Source organism: Channa argus, chromosome 13 (assembly GCF_033026475.1).
Source record: "Channa argus isolate prfri chromosome 13, Channa argus male v1.0, whole genome shotgun sequence".
Taxonomy (NCBI): domain Eukaryota; kingdom Metazoa; phylum Chordata; class Actinopteri; order Anabantiformes; family Channidae; genus Channa; species Channa argus.
Window position 1 is genome coordinate 2,050,423 of NC_090209.1, and position 16,889 is coordinate 2,067,311.

Consider the following 16,889-nt stretch of genomic DNA (forward strand, 5'->3'; position numbering starts at 1 on the left):
TTGTGTTTTCATTAAATTCTGTGTTGTTAATTTATGTATAGCTGCAGAAACTTTTTTTCATCATATACATCTACAGTATTCACTTAATACTCTACAAGTGAAATGCAGTTAATATAATGTGATACATTTTGGGTCTCTTATAGGTTCAGAACAGTCCAAACAGATTGTCTTTGCTCCTAGTGTGGAGCCCACATTTGTCAATGTTCCCCAGAATAACTTTGTGGAGCCTTTCGTTCTAAACCCGGGAACCTGGACTGTGGTTTTAGAGGCTGAGGGAATCCTGCTGGTGAGAACAAAGTTAATAGGGTTTTCACTGTACTGCACACATCCGATTTGCTTTGTTCAAATATTCAATCACACTGTATATATGCCCTGTTTCACTCTCAGGATTACTTGGTCTTGCTGCCCAGTGCCTACTATGAAGCTCCAATTCTGCAGATCAAAGTTACAGAGCCCTGCACCTACAGCTCAGTGCCGGACACCAACCAGAAGTAAATATGTACATATAGTATATGTTTCAAATTAAGGAATAGATTGACATTTGTCTTTACAGTAATCGTGAGGCTACAACCAGCAGGTTACTATAAGTTACTATAGCTTAGTATGTACAAAGAATGGAAGACAAACAGCCTGCACGGCTCTATTCTAAAGATGAACAAGTTAAAAGCAAGTTGTGGTTTTATGATGTTTTATGAGTGTCACTATTTATTGGCCAGACCCCATGACATCTTAAATTTTCTTGCTTGTTGCCTACCAACCTTGCGACGACAACCAAATTCAAGGAAGTCTTCCACTAAGGCAAGAAATTTCTGGCTCATAACCAACCATAAAACATGCTTTTACTCTTCATTAGACTACACACATTTAAATAAAAACACATACAGCACAATTCATGAGTTTTAGATTAGCATTTGTGCTTTTGTGCATACAAGAAGCTGCAATTTCCCTATTGGATCAATAAAATATTTTTATATTAAAAATGACGTGTTATAATTTAGTATTCATTTGCAATTTGATTCAGTTCTTTCTGAGAAACATTCAACACAAAGAGGTAAAGAACAGGATAATGTCATCAAATTGAGTTCCTCTCCTTGCTATCATGAAAACATTTAGTCTTTCTCTGTGGAGATACATAAATAAAATAATCGAAATTAAATGAACAAACAAACACATTGTTTTTAGTCTGTCCCCTCAGAGCTCTCTCTGTCTGTGTCTCCAGCTGTCTGCTGTACAGGTACTTGTCTCTGGACTCCTTCCCTTCCATGACTGGCAACGATGCCACCTGCCGCAATGATAACCATGTGCCACACCCTTGCCCAACTGAGAAGGTCACACCACATCATCCTGACATGGCTGTCTGCAGTGGCAATGATGTAAGGGATAGAAATGCAGAGTTAGAAAACCATACAGTGAGAGAGTTATGACTTGTTTAAACTAAGGCATAAGCAGATTTTTAATATATATTTAAATCACTTCTCTGCTGCAGATCAGTATTGAGCTGCAAGAGACTCTGTCTGCTCCAGGTGACTACGTTATGGTTGTCGAGTATGCAAGTGATGAAGAGCTGCCACAAACTCTGTCTGTAGCTGTTAATATGCCAGGAGCACGAACACATCAGCATCGTATAACCCTGCTTCACTGCAAATACAGGTATGAGGAAGATCTTTCGAGGAATTAATTTATCTTTGATTATTTACAGGTTCATTAATTAGGTTTCAGGTCTTAAGTTTGTGTGTTTTGATAGGTGTCTGAATGAAAGTATTTTCTCAGTCAGAGAGTTAACACTGAGGGAGCCATAATAAATTTATGTCCAAAAAAGATGAACAGAACAGTATACACAGCATGGAGTCACATTTATCAGCCTAATCCTTGTTCAAATAGTTACATTCAAGCCATTACCAGAGCAAATTAGGATGACCATTATTATGGTAGTCCATGGATTATGAATTTACATACTGTATACAATCTAACATTAAATATACAAAATGAATGCAAACCCAAGAAGACAATGAAGACCATATGTTTTATGGTTTGTTTGTTTTTTTTGGCATATTTTTTTGTTATTAGAGAGATGATTGTAAGAGGTTAGAAATGGCCCACCAGCCATGAATTGAACCATAGTTTTTGCAGTTCTGTAGTCTGCAGTATGTATCTTAGAGTCTGTTGGGGCCTTAGGCAAAAATGTATACATCATAAAACCACTATCCTTAAGATATGGAAAATACAATAAAATACACACCACAGGGCACATAACACAATACCTTACAGTAATTCATCATAGTGATTTATAATACACAAATTTCCAAATTTCTTTTCATCCAAATACAATAACTTAGCATTCATAGCTTGACAGTTAGTTTAGTTGGACACAGCTTTCATCAGTTTACCACAGAAAAATTACTGTCAGAGTTAGCTGATTATTTATCGCCTGCTAGCTAAGCTAACAAGTTGACCTCTGGTGACTCCAGCACAGCTGGACTCATTAGGCTGTTGTGCTAACTTAGTTAGCTAAGGTAATTCATGTTAAATGTAAAGTAAACAACAATGTGATACCAGTGGAAGTTCTGTTATTCAAGCATCTCTTTACCACAATTACAGCTACACTAGCAGCATTTAGTTAAAGCAATTAGTTTATTATATTTAATCATTAATATGCTCCATTTACCACTATTTTGCTTTTTCTCCTGGTCCCAGATTGATAACTCCTCTTCATTTTCCATCATCTGGTTTTCCTCGTTTCATTAGACCTGCTTATTTTCACTGAATCATGTTCTACTTGCAGGCGGAGTGAGAGTCGGGGTCCCTCTTAGGGAGGTCTGCCACTGGTAGTGTCATTGCAAACTTTGCACACAGTCAGTGCTGTACATAGTTTAACTTCGGGGGCCCCCCACTGACCTGGGGCCCAAAGCGGTTGCCTGCCTTGCCTGGTGGCACGGAGCACCCCTGGTTGTGTGACCTAACAATTAGGCCGTTTGATGCCACTTGTTTGTGTGTTTTTACTATAACAAGTTGACTCACCTGGTTCACAGTTTATTGTTACTCTGTACTTTATCACATATGTCAACAGTTGTTAATCACAGTGTGTCTTTGTGCGTTTGTGTAGCTTCCTCTGTCGAGCTGTGGCTGTTGATGAACACAACAGAGTGGCTGTCTTCTCGCTCCCTGTTGACACTGAGATCCAGCTCAACTCTGACCAGGCCAACTTCTTTCTGGTGAGAACCACACCAGTGATCAGGTCACATGATCAGACCTAAAGTGCAGTAGTCACATGATGAGCTTGCTTTGGAGAACGTATGTGTTCACAAAGTTTGTATTTTGAAAGCAACTTTGTAACTATTTTATTCAAATGTATGTGCATACTGTTGTCACAGAACATTTCTATCACTTAATCAAATGTGGTCAATCTAATTAATAGCTAAAAGTAATTCAGCTGATAAAATGTCAAATATCCTAAGTAAATATACCTAAGTCCTAACCTATTGGCTTGTAAATAAAATGATTCATTCCAAAGATCAGTGATTAACTTTAACATACAACTGACTGATCATCTTTTCAGCACTGATGCATGTTTGTGTTAAAAAGCTAACTGTGTGTGCTATCATTGGTTGCAGCAAAAAGTGTACCTGGTACCAAAGCACCAGTTTACTATGGAGTATATGGAGCCTGAAGTCTACTGCATTAGTACTCATGGGCACTTCTCACCTGACAGGTAAAGTAACATATCATCACTTACCTTTAAAACATCTTAATAAATATATATTATAAATAAATCATATTATAATAAACCATGTTCTGTCACACTTTTGTTCCAGTTCTTCCTGTGTCCCCTCACGCTTCCAAACCCCGTCAGACTCTCTGGTCCTGAAGGAGGGCCAGAGCTCTTCTGTGCAGGACCCCATCCTGGCCTCCCCGGCAGCAGCTCCTCTTCTGCCATTCAACCTGAGACATGAGCCGACCTGGACTGGAGAATACAGGCCTCCCCATGGAGCAGATAACAGTGACCATGTCAGGCTGGACTCCTTGCAGGTTTGAATGCTGTCAGAACTTCCACTGCAGCAGATTATTTCATTTGTTTTATATTTTTGGAAAACTATAAATGCTGGTGTTTAGTTTTACTTTATGCATGTTTATAAATCTGTTTTACTGCATATGAACCAAGAATTAGACTTTTAAAGATACTATAGAAATGAGACTACTACATCCATCCATTCATTTTTATTTTAACTGCTTATCCTGTTCAGGATTGCAGTGGGCTCGACCCATCCCATCTGTCAATGGGCCTAAAGTTTTTACATGCAAACTTTTATTCATCTTATACATACTGAGGAATTGTAAAGTATCCATGTAAAGGTTTTAAAAGTGGCTCCACTGGGCGAGTTGCAGTGGCACTAAGGAATATGAAAATAGTCTCAGTCCTTTTTCTAAGCCATTAGAAGTGCAGATGAATCTATTTATTTTCATCTGAAACAAACACAAGAGGAATTAAACAAGTTTATCCCACCAAGCAAATCATCCTTACCTACCACCTTTCTGTATCTTTTTCTTGTCCCTTCTTCTCTCGTGCCCTTCCACAGAATGCAGCAGTGTACTCAACCCGTGTTCATTCTCTGGGGCGTTACGTCTTCCTTCTCCACTATCACCAGCCTCTTCACCCCACTTTTCCTGTGCAGGTTTACATTAATGGGGGACGAATCTGGCAGGGTAAGAGCACATACTGGCTGTTGAAGATACAGAATCTGTCAACAGTGTATCCTTGTATGAATAGTAAAAAACACAAACATACTGTAGAAAACCATTAAAGAAGAAACGTGAACAAACCCTCATGTAGTTCCTGTAAATGCAGGGGTTTTCAAGTGATGAGTTTATTCTCCTTTTTTAGGCCACGCCAATGCCTCCTTCTGTCCCCATGCGTATGGCTGCCGTAATGTTCTGGTCTCTGAGAATCAGATAATTCTGGATGTGACAGACCATGAGGTCTTCCTTACAGTGCAGATACCTACAGGCAAGATGCTGTGGCTGGTAAGTTTTGCAACTGTGTTATCACCTTTGTTTCATTGGTTATTTTTTTTTCTATTATTTTGTAAAGTCTCTATAATGTGAAAGGTGTTGTGGCATTCACTGACACACTCCTTCTCCCAAACTTTGAATTTTTTCTGGACTCTCTGTGTTGACATCGTCACACTCAAAGGTTTGTTAATATTTTAAATTAATTTTCACTACCGTAACTTTTTCTGTTAAGTGCCTTGAGATAACTTTTTTTGTGAATTGACGCTATATAAATAAAGTTGAATTGAATTGAACTACAAAACTTCTGAACATATTTAATGATGCTTGTAATTCTCTGCTGCAATGGTTGCAGTCAGGTCCAGAAGTGAGCATTTTATGGCAAGCTTCTTTCAGCTCATGTCTCAAATACAAATTGGCGTTTACTTTATAATCAGAATTATAAGCAAATTTGTAATGAAACATAAAAAATACTTTAACTTCCCCTTTTTCCTCCATGTTCCATTAAATAGTATCATATGTCCCATGTCTTTGCAGGATTATGTGCTGATCGTACCTGAGTCGAGCTACAGCTCCAGCTACCTGAACGAGGAACTTCTGGACAAATCATACGACTTTATCAGCAACTGTGGGCAAAACAGCTTCTACATCAAGTAAGTTTCATAACAGTAGAAGTTCAGTATGTGTACTACTACTACTACTTGTAGTAGTACTACTTGCAGAATCTGTAGATTCTGCAAGTAGCTCTGTTCTAATCTAAACTTACAGTCAGGTTTATAGATACTGTAACAAGGATAGTTTTTTTGAAGGGGGGCATTTGGCTCCTATAAACCACAATGAATTAGAAATGAAATCTTCAAGATCTGAGCAAAGTCAAGATTTTCAGCATTAACCATTCAGAATTATAGCCAGTTCAGTAAACACATCTATTTGTTTCGGCTCATAAACAATAGAACAAACTAACATATTTACAAACATAAATATAGACTTGAATACTTTGATTAAACTCGTATACGGTCTACATATGGAACCAGTGGACATGACTGAGTTCTAAATTTTATCCCCCAAGATGCTTTGCTACTTGTTTGTGGGTCTCGCTGCCTGTCTTCCATTAAGTGAAAACCTGATCTGTTGGGTTGAGATCAGGTTACTGACTTGGCCAGTGTAGCTATTGTGTAGCTTTCGTTGTATTTTTTGGGTCAAAATGCCAAAAAAAACTGACAAAAATCATCATTCCAATATTTATGAACCTAACTGTTTGTCAAAAGCTTTTTTCTACTTGTCTTACTGATTCCTCCTCCCTATCTCTCCAGTCCTTCCACCGCCTCTCCATTTTGCCTCAGCTCCGCCGTGTCTCTGTCAGCCTTCTTTAACAATGGAGCACTGCCCTGTGCCTGCCATGAAGTCGGAGCCGAGAGTGATACCTGTGAGTCATTTGGGGGCCAGTGCCGCTGCAGGCCAAATGTGATCGGTCGAGACTGCTCTATGTGTGCCACAGGCTACTGGGGATTTCCCAACTGCAGACGTGAGTTTATTACAGAACAACTGTCAACTACATGAATTTGAATACCTTTATTTATTACAGGCTCAGTGGAGTATCATGATGATAGGTTTTATTGTTGCTAGACTTTAGTAACTGCATTGTGACAGAAATTAAATAATTTCACCTGCTGCCACCTGTTAAAACTTTTGATCCCAGTTATTTTTATTTCATACCAGAATGAATGGAATGATGTAAAAATTGAAATTTCTAATATTTTGTGACTGCTTTCTGTCTTTAGGGAGTGATAAAACACTGCATTTCTCCCTCAGTGGATTCTATCTTCTTTCATAATTATCTGTATCTTTTTCCCCCTGCAGCCTGTAACTGTGGTTCAAGGTTATGTGAACCAGTCACCGGTGCTTGTATCTGCCCTCCAAGGACACTGCGCCCTGAATGCACCCAGTGTGAGCCGCAGACATTTGGCTGCCACCCAGTAGTGGGATGTGAGGTGTGCAACTGCTCTCAACTCGGCATCATCTCCCTTGATGTCAGCTGTGATTTACTCAGTGGACAGTGCAGGTAGGTACAATTTTGCTGATGGTTAGTAACAATTTAGTGACAGTTAATAACAGTTTCTGGTACAGAAACAGAGCCACACATATCCTCTGACAATAAAACAACACATGCAGGTCCTTCTTTTTTTCTCTCAGATTAAGTGTTTCTGCTTCATCTCCTTTAGAAGCTTTAGAAGCTGTATGAATTATCTTCTGCTCCTCAAGCTTCCTTATTGTTTTTTTCTTCAATAAACTTCACTATCAAATGTCAGACCTATCTTTGGAAATGCCTAAAAAGGCAGTTTTCCCCTACCTCATATTGTTTCCTGACATGAGACATGATCTTGGCTCTGACTCTCACACTAGGTTGATCGCCTGCGTGGTTGGCCAGCTGTACTTGCCAACTCTGTGTTTTAACCTGCAGGTTTTATAATCTTAGTGCATTTCAGCCCTGGAGTACCAATAACACAGCAGCAGTCTGTCCTTGTTTTTCTGTCTGTCTGCTGCTCTTATGCCCACATTAGTATCTATACTTGATTGGGGGCGGCTGTAGCTCAGTTGGTAAAGGCCGTCGTCCTCGGACCGCAGGGTGAGTGGTTTGATTCCCAGCCCTGGCTATATGTCGAAGTGTCCCTGGGCGAGACACTGAACTCCTAACATCCCATTCCCCTCCCCAGCAGTGCAGTACCAGTAGAATTCGGTGAGGGCTGCATCAGGAAGGGCAAGCGGCAGAAAAACTGTGCCAAATCAACATGCGGACAATGATCCACTGTGGCGACCCTGAACTCACGGGATAAGCTGAAAGGACAAAAAAAAAAGTATCTATACTTGATTATAAATAGAATGAAGACAGGGTCCTAAATGTTGAAACTGAGAAATTATATTGTTTGTTTGAAAGAATGCTTGATACATCGTCCTTTAATTTTTATGTCATAAAAAACAAGGTTCTGACAGCTTTTAATATATGCTCATTTTAAATGAGATCTCACCAACACAACGGAGGCATGTTTTGCTAACATTTAGGAACGAAAAAAAACACAGCTTATTTGAGTTCTTGCAAGTTTAAGTTCTGTATGGTGAAAGAACTGTAACACAAACTTTGAGCAATGCTAAATTAGGAGTAGATAAGAATTTTGGTGCATCAAGGCTATAATCGCTAAGTAACATGTATTTAGACACATTTTCATAAACTAGTGAGTGCGCTTTCTCACCTTGTGTCTCACTTCTTTCTCTCGCTTTATTTTCTATGTGATTTCTTTTTTTCCAGTCTGCACTGAGGCATTCAAAGTATCGCAGTTGCTCCCCACTTGCCCCTAACCATACAGAAAGGAATGTGTGAGCTTTCTCTGGACAAGGATGTAAATCTGAAAGCAATTCTCTGCCTTAAAGGCTGTCATTATTTAGGATTCCACCACCTGGCATTAGCACACACATACATGTACACATATATACACTCAATGTTGAATGTGCGATACCAGTCAGCAATTTATCAGACCAAAAGATTTTTTATTCATAAGTCATTTATTATAGATATTGGGAAGTAAGGAACCCTAAATCTTGTGCTAGACTGAGGTATGTTATGACATGAAGCTCAAAATTAAGAAAGTAAAGAACTAAGAATTTTTCATGATTATTTCAAGGTGTAAGAACAACATCGTTGGCCGTCAATGTGACCGCTGTGCTCCTGGTTTCTATGGCTACCCCAACTGCAAGCCATGTAACTGCAACGAGGCCGGAACTGAGGAGGAAGTGTGTGACTCCTTCACAGGACAATGTCTATGCAAGGTGTGACAGCACACAAATGCACCTGTCCTCCTAAACCCTCTGTATGTTGTAACCTGCTTTGTGTGATCCACTTGTAGGAGAATGTCCAGGGTTCTCACTGTGATCAGTGCAAAGTTGGTACATTTCACCTGGACCCGACCAATCCTAAGGGTTGCACCAGTTGCTTCTGCTTCGGAGCTACTGACCGCTGCCGCAGCTCTGACAAGAGGCGCACAGAGGTAATTAAACTCATTTCAAACTTAATAATATGCTATAGTCACAAATGTGTATGTAATTTGCCTTTCATATTACCAATACATTATTAACAGGTTAGGTTTTAGTACTTTTGTTTCTCTTGAATAACTCTGAATAACATTCCTGAACTGGAGCAGGGATCAGTGTTTGATGGAAAATGTGGCCATTAAGACACACAATAGTGTGCGTATAGTTAGAAATAGTGTATAGTTTCCCAATAGTGTTTTTAAGCATTTTTGTTATATTGTTATCATCAATTAAATAATTATTTATTAATACTAAAGTTACTATGAAATACCAATAAAACTAAAAAAGTAGTGGGAAAAAATGTTCACATCTTGTTCTGTAGATCATGGACATGGAAGGTTGGGTGTTGCTCGGAGCAGACAGACAGGAGGTACCAGTTACAGTGTATCCTGGTCAGGACCTTGTAGAGGCTGATCTCAGCGATGTACCTGATGTCTACCAGGATCTCCACTGGCACGCACCAAAGACTTACCTAGGAGACAAGGTAACTCATGGTCAGACAATGAACCCAAAGTTGCTTCCAGCGGTCATGGTAACATGGCAGCTCATTGGTGTGTTCATGTGAATGGGTGAAAGGTGTTGTAAAGCTATTTGGCCAGTGATGAATAAGTGTAGAAAAGTGCTGAATGTATGTAACTGCAGCATTACAGATTCAAGTCTTTGCTGCATGTCATTCTGTCTCACTTCTCCCCCTTTCTACAGTATTTTTCCCCTTCAACTTTATCCCAAATTTTACTTCATCTTCCTCTGAATCTACAGGGCTGCATTTTGAAATTCTACTGAGAAGTACTAGTTTTTAACCAATCCAGTTTATTCACTACTTTGTACTAATAATTGTTTGGCTCACACGTTCTGTACTTTACACATTTTGATACTTGACACATCAGTTAAAACAAATTGTGTGGGTCACTTCCGAACTCTGTTTTTGCAAATTCTGACTTAATTTCTTAACTCAAACAAAAATTGTAACCTGAGGTTTTTTACAATACATAACAAATCCAAACAAATTACTATTTGTTAAAATATAAGGTAACAGAAAACATTATTATATGGGCAATGTAGCTAATAAATGGCCAGATACCCACAATCTGGAAAATACCCATCATTCTACCTATTTCTACAATTCTAAGTGACTTCAGGCCATGTTCACTTAACTCCCAGGTTACAAACTTTTTTAAAAAGGTCATAAAATATATGGTGGTCTCCCTGAAAGATGGCAAATTTGCTTACCATGGTGGTAAGGATGCCAAAATGTGATAAATTCAACAGGTTTTGGTAAATGGATGTATGTCCAGGACTAGACTTTTATGAACAGGTTCACCCTAGGTTGTGTCCTGTCAGTTTTACTTTACCTTCATGTCTTTTCCTCGAGGCCCACATTTAGACCATGGTCAGGCCTTACCTGCATTTGTTAAATGGCGTAATGATAACTTCCTGGATCTTAATGTGTCAAAAGCCAAGGAGTTAAGTGATTTTAGCTGACACACCAAAAGCAATTATTATTCATAATGAAAATGGTGAAATTCTGACAGATAAATTGTGACAAATACCATTTGATTCACAGATAAAACTGATGCTAACACAGAATTTATAAGTTTTTATAGTGAGTTCAACAAAGAGGCTTATTTCTTTTTATCCATCTTTTTCTAAAGCCTTCAAAGACTTTTATTTGCTCGTTTAATGGATTGTCTTTGAAAGTCAAGAACACCCTAAACAGCAAGTGTGCTCCAAGATTATCGGAGTTTAGCAGAGAGACTTGATCAACCTCTGGTAGAAACAGGTAGAGGAAAAAACAAAGAATAATCCAGGTCAAATTATCTCTGCTGCCTTCAGGTCAATGTCATAATGTACCATTGATGAGATCCTTGCTGTAACTTATTCTGCTGTTAGGCTTTTCATCAAAGACCAGAGTCATTTTGTGTGTGTGTGTGTGTGTGTGTGTGTGTGTAATGAATAAATGAATAAAGTTGTCTGGACTGAACTAAAATGAATATACCATGCCTCTGTGACTAAAGACTATACATGAGAGGCGTGTCATGGGAAGGTGTCACACCTGCATTAAACAGATGAACATTGCTAATCCAGAGGCTGAGACAGGATGTTTGGATACAGACCAGAGCTTTGTTTGGGTGACTCAGCAGCTTTCATGTGTGATTTAACCAGCATCAAACTGGCCAACACTTGGAATCAAATCCCTGACTGACTCCTGTTACGCTTAATAAACCAACTTCAAATGTCAGCTTTGCCAAAACCGGCATGGTTACTATAGCAATACAGGTATTTTAGATTTCCCAGATAAAACACAGGCCTTAGATCTCAGGACCGGTAGCTTGCCTGGTTTCCCTGTTTGCATAATGCCTTATTGTTTTTCATTTCTTTTTGTTTATTAAAGTTCCTTCTATCTCTGCTTGTCCAGATCTCATCCTATGGAGGTTACCTGAGGTATCGTCTCCACACTCAGACCATGAGAGGTGATGTGTTGCCTCTGCCTGCAGAGGCCTCCAGACCTGACATCATTCTCAAGGTACAAAACACATACAAAGGCACAAAAAATCAATCCCTATAACTTAGCTTTACATACAGACCTTTTCCCGCCAAAACCTTGTTTTATTCGACGCAATATGAAGCTGATCTTACCGTCACTCTGTGACACTGCACATGCATTTTTATTTTGTGTGTTTGTTTTTTACTACTACAGGGTAACCAGATGACCCTGGTCTTTATGGAGAGAGAGTACTCCTCACCTGAAAAGCCTCACCTTGGAATAGTTTATTTGGTGGAGGTAAAGTCACGTACTATACATAAAGTGTTGGTTGTTAAAACTACACAAACCAGGACATTTATGTAAGATTTTTAACAGCGTAATTCAGACACACCAGAATTAACATGTTGGATTTGCTAATTTCCCAAAAAATTATATTGATGTTTGAAATTGATCACCCGTGGGAAATCTTTTTTTCTTCGAAGACATTTTAATCCACATCTGGGATAGAATTACCAATGCTAAATAATTAATTGTAAGGATACTGTATTCAAGTTGGTTGACCACAGGATATGTAATTATGCTTGTATTGGTAATTCAACAGTACACAGTACAATAAAGGTGGTTGTGAATTCTGTGAAAGTGCTCCATACGAAGTCTAAACTTAACTTAACCTTGATTATCCCTCCTCTTTTTTTTCTCACCTCAAAGGGAAGTTTCCGTCATGCTCAGACTGGTAACTCCGTGTCTCGGGAGGAGCTGATGATGGTTTTGGTCAGTCTGGAGTCTCTGCAGATCAGAGCTCTGCACTCCCAGTCTGCCCACTCTGTGTCACTCCGCGGTGCTGTGCTAGAGGGTGCTGAGAACCTACCCTCTGGTCGTCATGCCAACAATGTGGAGATCTGCATGTGTCCTGCAAACTACCTAGGAGACTCATGTCAGGTGAGAAACCAGACAAGAAAGATCCTGATACTGATTTAATGGAAATTAAGATCCTGGAACCTTCCCCAGGTTAGTACTTAAGGGATTTGTGATTTGCGCTTTCATGCACAAGCAGATTAGCTGGCTGATAGATAGTATATACACTTGCTTTTGCCATTAATGCACTGTTTTACATGCCATTGTTGGCATTTACCAACAATGGCTCCCTAGAGGTTTAGAGAGAACATTAGCCAGGGGTTACATTACATTAGCCACCTTAGGCTCTGAGTGGCAAGACAACAATCAGTTGCAATCCTACATACTGTACCTGTCCATCCACCCATGCATCCATCTTTAACCACTTTTTCTGTTCATGTTCCATATTCAGTGTTTGCCTCTTCTCTTCTCTATAGAAATGTGCTCCAGGTTACTACAGAGACACAATTGGCCTGTTTCTGGGGAAATGTGTTCCCTGCAGCTGTAACGGACACTCTGACCACTGTCTGGATGGATCTGGAATTTGTGAGGTGAGGATTTTATAATAAACAATAAATTCTCACTGTTTTGTCTTATTCACCTCTAAATTTGATATAGATTCATAGTCACTGTCGTTTTTTTTTCTGCCTTTTAGAACTGTCAGCATAACACAGCCGGCGATCACTGTGAGAGATGCCAGGGTGGTTTCCTTGGCAACAACACTCTTGATGGACAGGCAGTGGCATGTTCCAGTTGTCCTTGCCCACTCAGGATCCCATCTAACAAGTCAGTAAATTTGACTCAAAGTTGTTACATTTCTGACCACACTATGCAAACATCTTTCACAGTCACTCCACTAAGCTTTCATATTGTGCATTTCATAAATATACATTAAAATAGTTCCTGTTTCTGTCTGTCTGTAGTTTTGCAGAGGGTTGTGTGCATAAGAATGACAGGATGCAGTGTCTGTGTATGCCAGGTTATGCTGGACCAAACTGTGAAAGGTAAGCAATTTTGTTAACACAGTGCAGGGGTTGTCAACAATCCAGATAATGTCAATGATGAAATGCTTTTAATTCTTGCCTAAGATTAGCCTGTTTGCAAGTTGAAAAATAGTATTTAAAATAGCATAGATATCTCCAAATAAAGGTATTTTTAGATATTTAAATATTATAGAATGATTTACCTAAAGTTATATTTAGATTTTTTTTTTGTTTAATTATATTTTACAGAATTACAGAAAAATACATACAGTTCAAAATCAATTTGCTGCTAACTGTGGGACATTTTCAAAGGTGCGCCCCTGGTTTCTACGGCAACCCTATGGTGCTCGGTAGTAGGTGTCAGCCATGCCATTGCCACGGCAACACGGACCCCAACATGTTGTTCACCGATTGTCACCCACTAACTGGAGAGTGTCTGAGTTGTATGCACAACACAGCTGGACCTCACTGCAACATCTGTGCTCCTGGTTACTATGGAGATGCCATCACTTCCAAAAACTGTACCAGTGAGTTAAGGGTCAACCTCCAAACTTGTATCAGGGCAGGGACAAACACATTAGATTCATGCATTTGTTGCCTAGTTTTTAATCTATGCCTGGTTTGTAGAAGGGACATAAGAATAAATTAACCTCTGACATAGTTATAATTTATAAGCAAATTAATATGTTGTGTTCATTTTGTTTCCGTCACACAGAATGCAACTGTTCTCCATGTGGCACAGAGTCATGTGACCCTCACACTGGACAGTGTCGCTGTAAGCCAGGAGTCACTGGACCACGCTGTGATCGCTGTGAGGTAAGAGCTCTTCTTTTTTAGATTTTGCATTTTACATATCTTTACTATAGATTAGGTATTTCAATAATCAACATATAATTCAATTCCATAAATCTATTTGTACATTTGTTTCATAGGATGGCTCATTTGGGTTTGACTCCTGTTCTGGGTGTCGTCACTGTGACTGTAATGCCTCGGCAGCTCTCTCCAAGCCTTGTGACTCTCAAAGTGGTCAATGTATCTGCCAGCCTGGAGTCAATGGACCCAACTGCCGGCAGTGTGCTCCTGGATACTGGGACTATGGACCTAATGGATGCAAGAGTCAGTGAACGCTTTGCATACAGTAACACTTATTGACTAAATATACTGTATATTCGTATAATGCATTTATGGAATCTCCACCTTTAGATACAGTATTTAACTCAAATATACTTTTTGTCAGTTTATGTTTATTGATATCTGCAAATGAAAACAGATGTTGCCATGAAAAAGCACAACACAAGACTTCCGCATAGAAAGCAAGTTATATACAACATACTTTATATACATGTATAAAATGAACCCATTTGTTTGTGTCTATGTTTCTTTTTATAACCTCGCTCAACCGTAAGGGTGCCACTGTAGAGGAGGCCGCTGTGACCCACGTACAGGAGAGTGCCGCTGTCCTGATGGGATGACGGGAAAACAGTGTGACAGCTGTGTAGAACAGTACAGTGTACCTGTACAGCACCACCATGACATACACTGTGAACGTAAGTAAAGCATGCACACAAAGTCGGTAAAATGTCACGTTTGCATTGAATTTTGTATAATGACTGTGTTCGTGTCTGTTTCCTCTGCAGCGTGTGACAGCTGTGTCATTGTCCTGTTAGAGGATCTGGAAAAGTTGGACGATGAATTCCACTCAGTAGGCATTCAGCTGAGCAACCTTAATGCCAGCTCCGTAGCCTGGGCTCAGCTACATAGTCTCAACAAGTCTGTAGAGATCGTTGCTGTGAGTGCTCTCTCACAAATGTGCATTTAGCCACACCTGCAGAGATACACATTAAGATGGCTGTACTATTGGTGGTATTTGCCAAACAGGTCTCAATTAAACTTTCTTTCCTATGATTATAGAGTTCCATTGAGAACTACAACAATACCCTGGATGAAAGTAGGAGTCGGGCCAACATGCTGGATGCTGAGATCTTGAATATCACTAATGACATTGATGAACTGCACCACAAGGTACGGTCACAGATAGTGCCAACAAATATGCTGATCCATCTTAAAACTAATATCCACGACCCTGCTGTTTTGGTGTTTTCAGGCAACGTTTTTGGCTAGCAGGGTTGGTGACCTGCATAATAGTACCACTAACACACGCCTGAGGGTCCAAGATCTCCTGTCCTTCATCAACAATATGACCAAGGATATAAACGGTAGGATAAAGAGCAGGACTTTAAGGACTTAAACCTAAAAGTCAATTTTACATTGTGGTTCTAGTTTGGGTACAACATATGTAGACATATATACTTACAATGCTTTCACACTTCCCAGTGCATTCTCTACATCAGTATTCTCAATCATTGTCCTTAATGACCCCTGCTCTTCTTGTTTTCACACTAACCCTGCACTATCCAATGCTGATTGCCTGCATCAGGTATGTTCAGTCAATTAGAAGTTGAAAGATACCAAAACACTTTGTCTTTCCCCACTCCACCCATCTGCGATTGGTTTATTCCAGCTTCTGATGCAGGCAACCAGCAGTGGGTTGTTGAAAAAACAAGCAACGTTCTTTAGGACCAGGGGTTACAATATTACAGTATATTAAAACATTTCTTTGCTTCTAGCTGAGAAACTCTTACAGACATCATCATCTGCAGATGTTTTTCACCATCAGGAGTTCAGATGATGTCATTTGGAGGAGTTGACAAAGATTACAGCCTAGTATGAACAAAAAAATCATATAATCTGAACAGTAAAACTCTCTTGGATGATGTCATCTAGAAGTGCTTATTAGCTAAAAGCAGATATTATAATATACAGAAGGCCTGTGTACAGTGTAGAGGAGAAGTAGATGTACTTCTCCACAAACTACAGCCATGAGAAACAAGTTAAAAATCAGTGCAGTCAACCTTTAATAAAATGACTCATACATGTCCAGTTTTTTCAGAAGAAGGAACTGATTCATCAACACCTTATCATTTTTAATATTTCTATCTATTGAACTCATTTTCTATGTGTGTTACTGTTTTTTGTTCACAACACTACAGAGTGGTTGATTGATTTATTTTCATTTTTCTACAGATATCTTGCTTATGGCAAACAGGTCCTCACAGAATGACACAGGGGAGAAGCAGGACAATGACGAGAGAGAGAGGATGATGAGGGAGGTCCAGGCCATGCTTAGGGAGATGAGATACAGGAGCTGCGCCGGACAGAAGAAACTGGCAGAAAAAGAGAAAACTGAAGCAGAAAAATGTAGGTTAAAGTACTCATTGAACACATCCTGTGACAGTTTTTTGTTGTAGATGTGTAACAGACTACATTAAGAGGAATGACATTGTGTAACAGACTATAACAGACTACATTAAGAGAAATGACATTACATTAAGAGGCTGCCTTAGCCTAGCCTAAATTCTCAGCTTCAAAAGAAGTTGTTA

General features: G+C 39.4%; 1 protein-coding gene across 3 annotated transcripts in view; it reads left to right on the forward strand.

Annotated features, from left to right (window-relative positions):
* The window catches only part of lama5 (laminin, alpha 5), a 102,441-nt gene that overhangs the window by 62,395 nt on the left and 23,157 nt on the right, over positions 1–16,889 (forward strand). For all 3 annotated transcript variants that reach the window (XM_067526106.1, XM_067526105.1, XM_067526107.1), the window contains exons 24-52: positions 144–286; positions 388–491; positions 1,220–1,373; positions 1,487–1,650; positions 3,104–3,212; positions 3,612–3,709; positions 3,813–4,026; positions 4,575–4,701; positions 4,880–5,019; positions 5,542–5,657; positions 6,318–6,529; positions 6,865–7,066; positions 8,682–8,826; positions 8,904–9,044; positions 9,410–9,571; positions 11,504–11,611; positions 11,786–11,869; positions 12,281–12,511; positions 12,904–13,017; positions 13,122–13,252; positions 13,390–13,470; positions 13,762–13,976; positions 14,165–14,265; positions 14,382–14,565; positions 14,856–14,996; positions 15,087–15,238; positions 15,361–15,471; positions 15,554–15,665; positions 16,534–16,707. In XM_067526106.1, the coding sequence (XP_067382207.1) occupies positions 144–286; positions 388–491; positions 1,220–1,373; positions 1,487–1,650; positions 3,104–3,212; positions 3,612–3,709; positions 3,813–4,026; positions 4,575–4,701; positions 4,880–5,019; positions 5,542–5,657; positions 6,318–6,529; positions 6,865–7,066; positions 8,682–8,826; positions 8,904–9,044; positions 9,410–9,571; positions 11,504–11,611; positions 11,786–11,869; positions 12,281–12,511; positions 12,904–13,017; positions 13,122–13,252; positions 13,390–13,470; positions 13,762–13,976; positions 14,165–14,265; positions 14,382–14,565; positions 14,856–14,996; positions 15,087–15,238; positions 15,361–15,471; positions 15,554–15,665; positions 16,534–16,707 (4,170 nt within the window). The remainder of the gene's footprint in view (positions 1–143; positions 287–387; positions 492–1,219; positions 1,374–1,486; positions 1,651–3,103; positions 3,213–3,611; positions 3,710–3,812; positions 4,027–4,574; positions 4,702–4,879; positions 5,020–5,541; positions 5,658–6,317; positions 6,530–6,864; positions 7,067–8,681; positions 8,827–8,903; positions 9,045–9,409; positions 9,572–11,503; positions 11,612–11,785; positions 11,870–12,280; positions 12,512–12,903; positions 13,018–13,121; positions 13,253–13,389; positions 13,471–13,761; positions 13,977–14,164; positions 14,266–14,381; positions 14,566–14,855; positions 14,997–15,086; positions 15,239–15,360; positions 15,472–15,553; positions 15,666–16,533; positions 16,708–16,889) is intronic.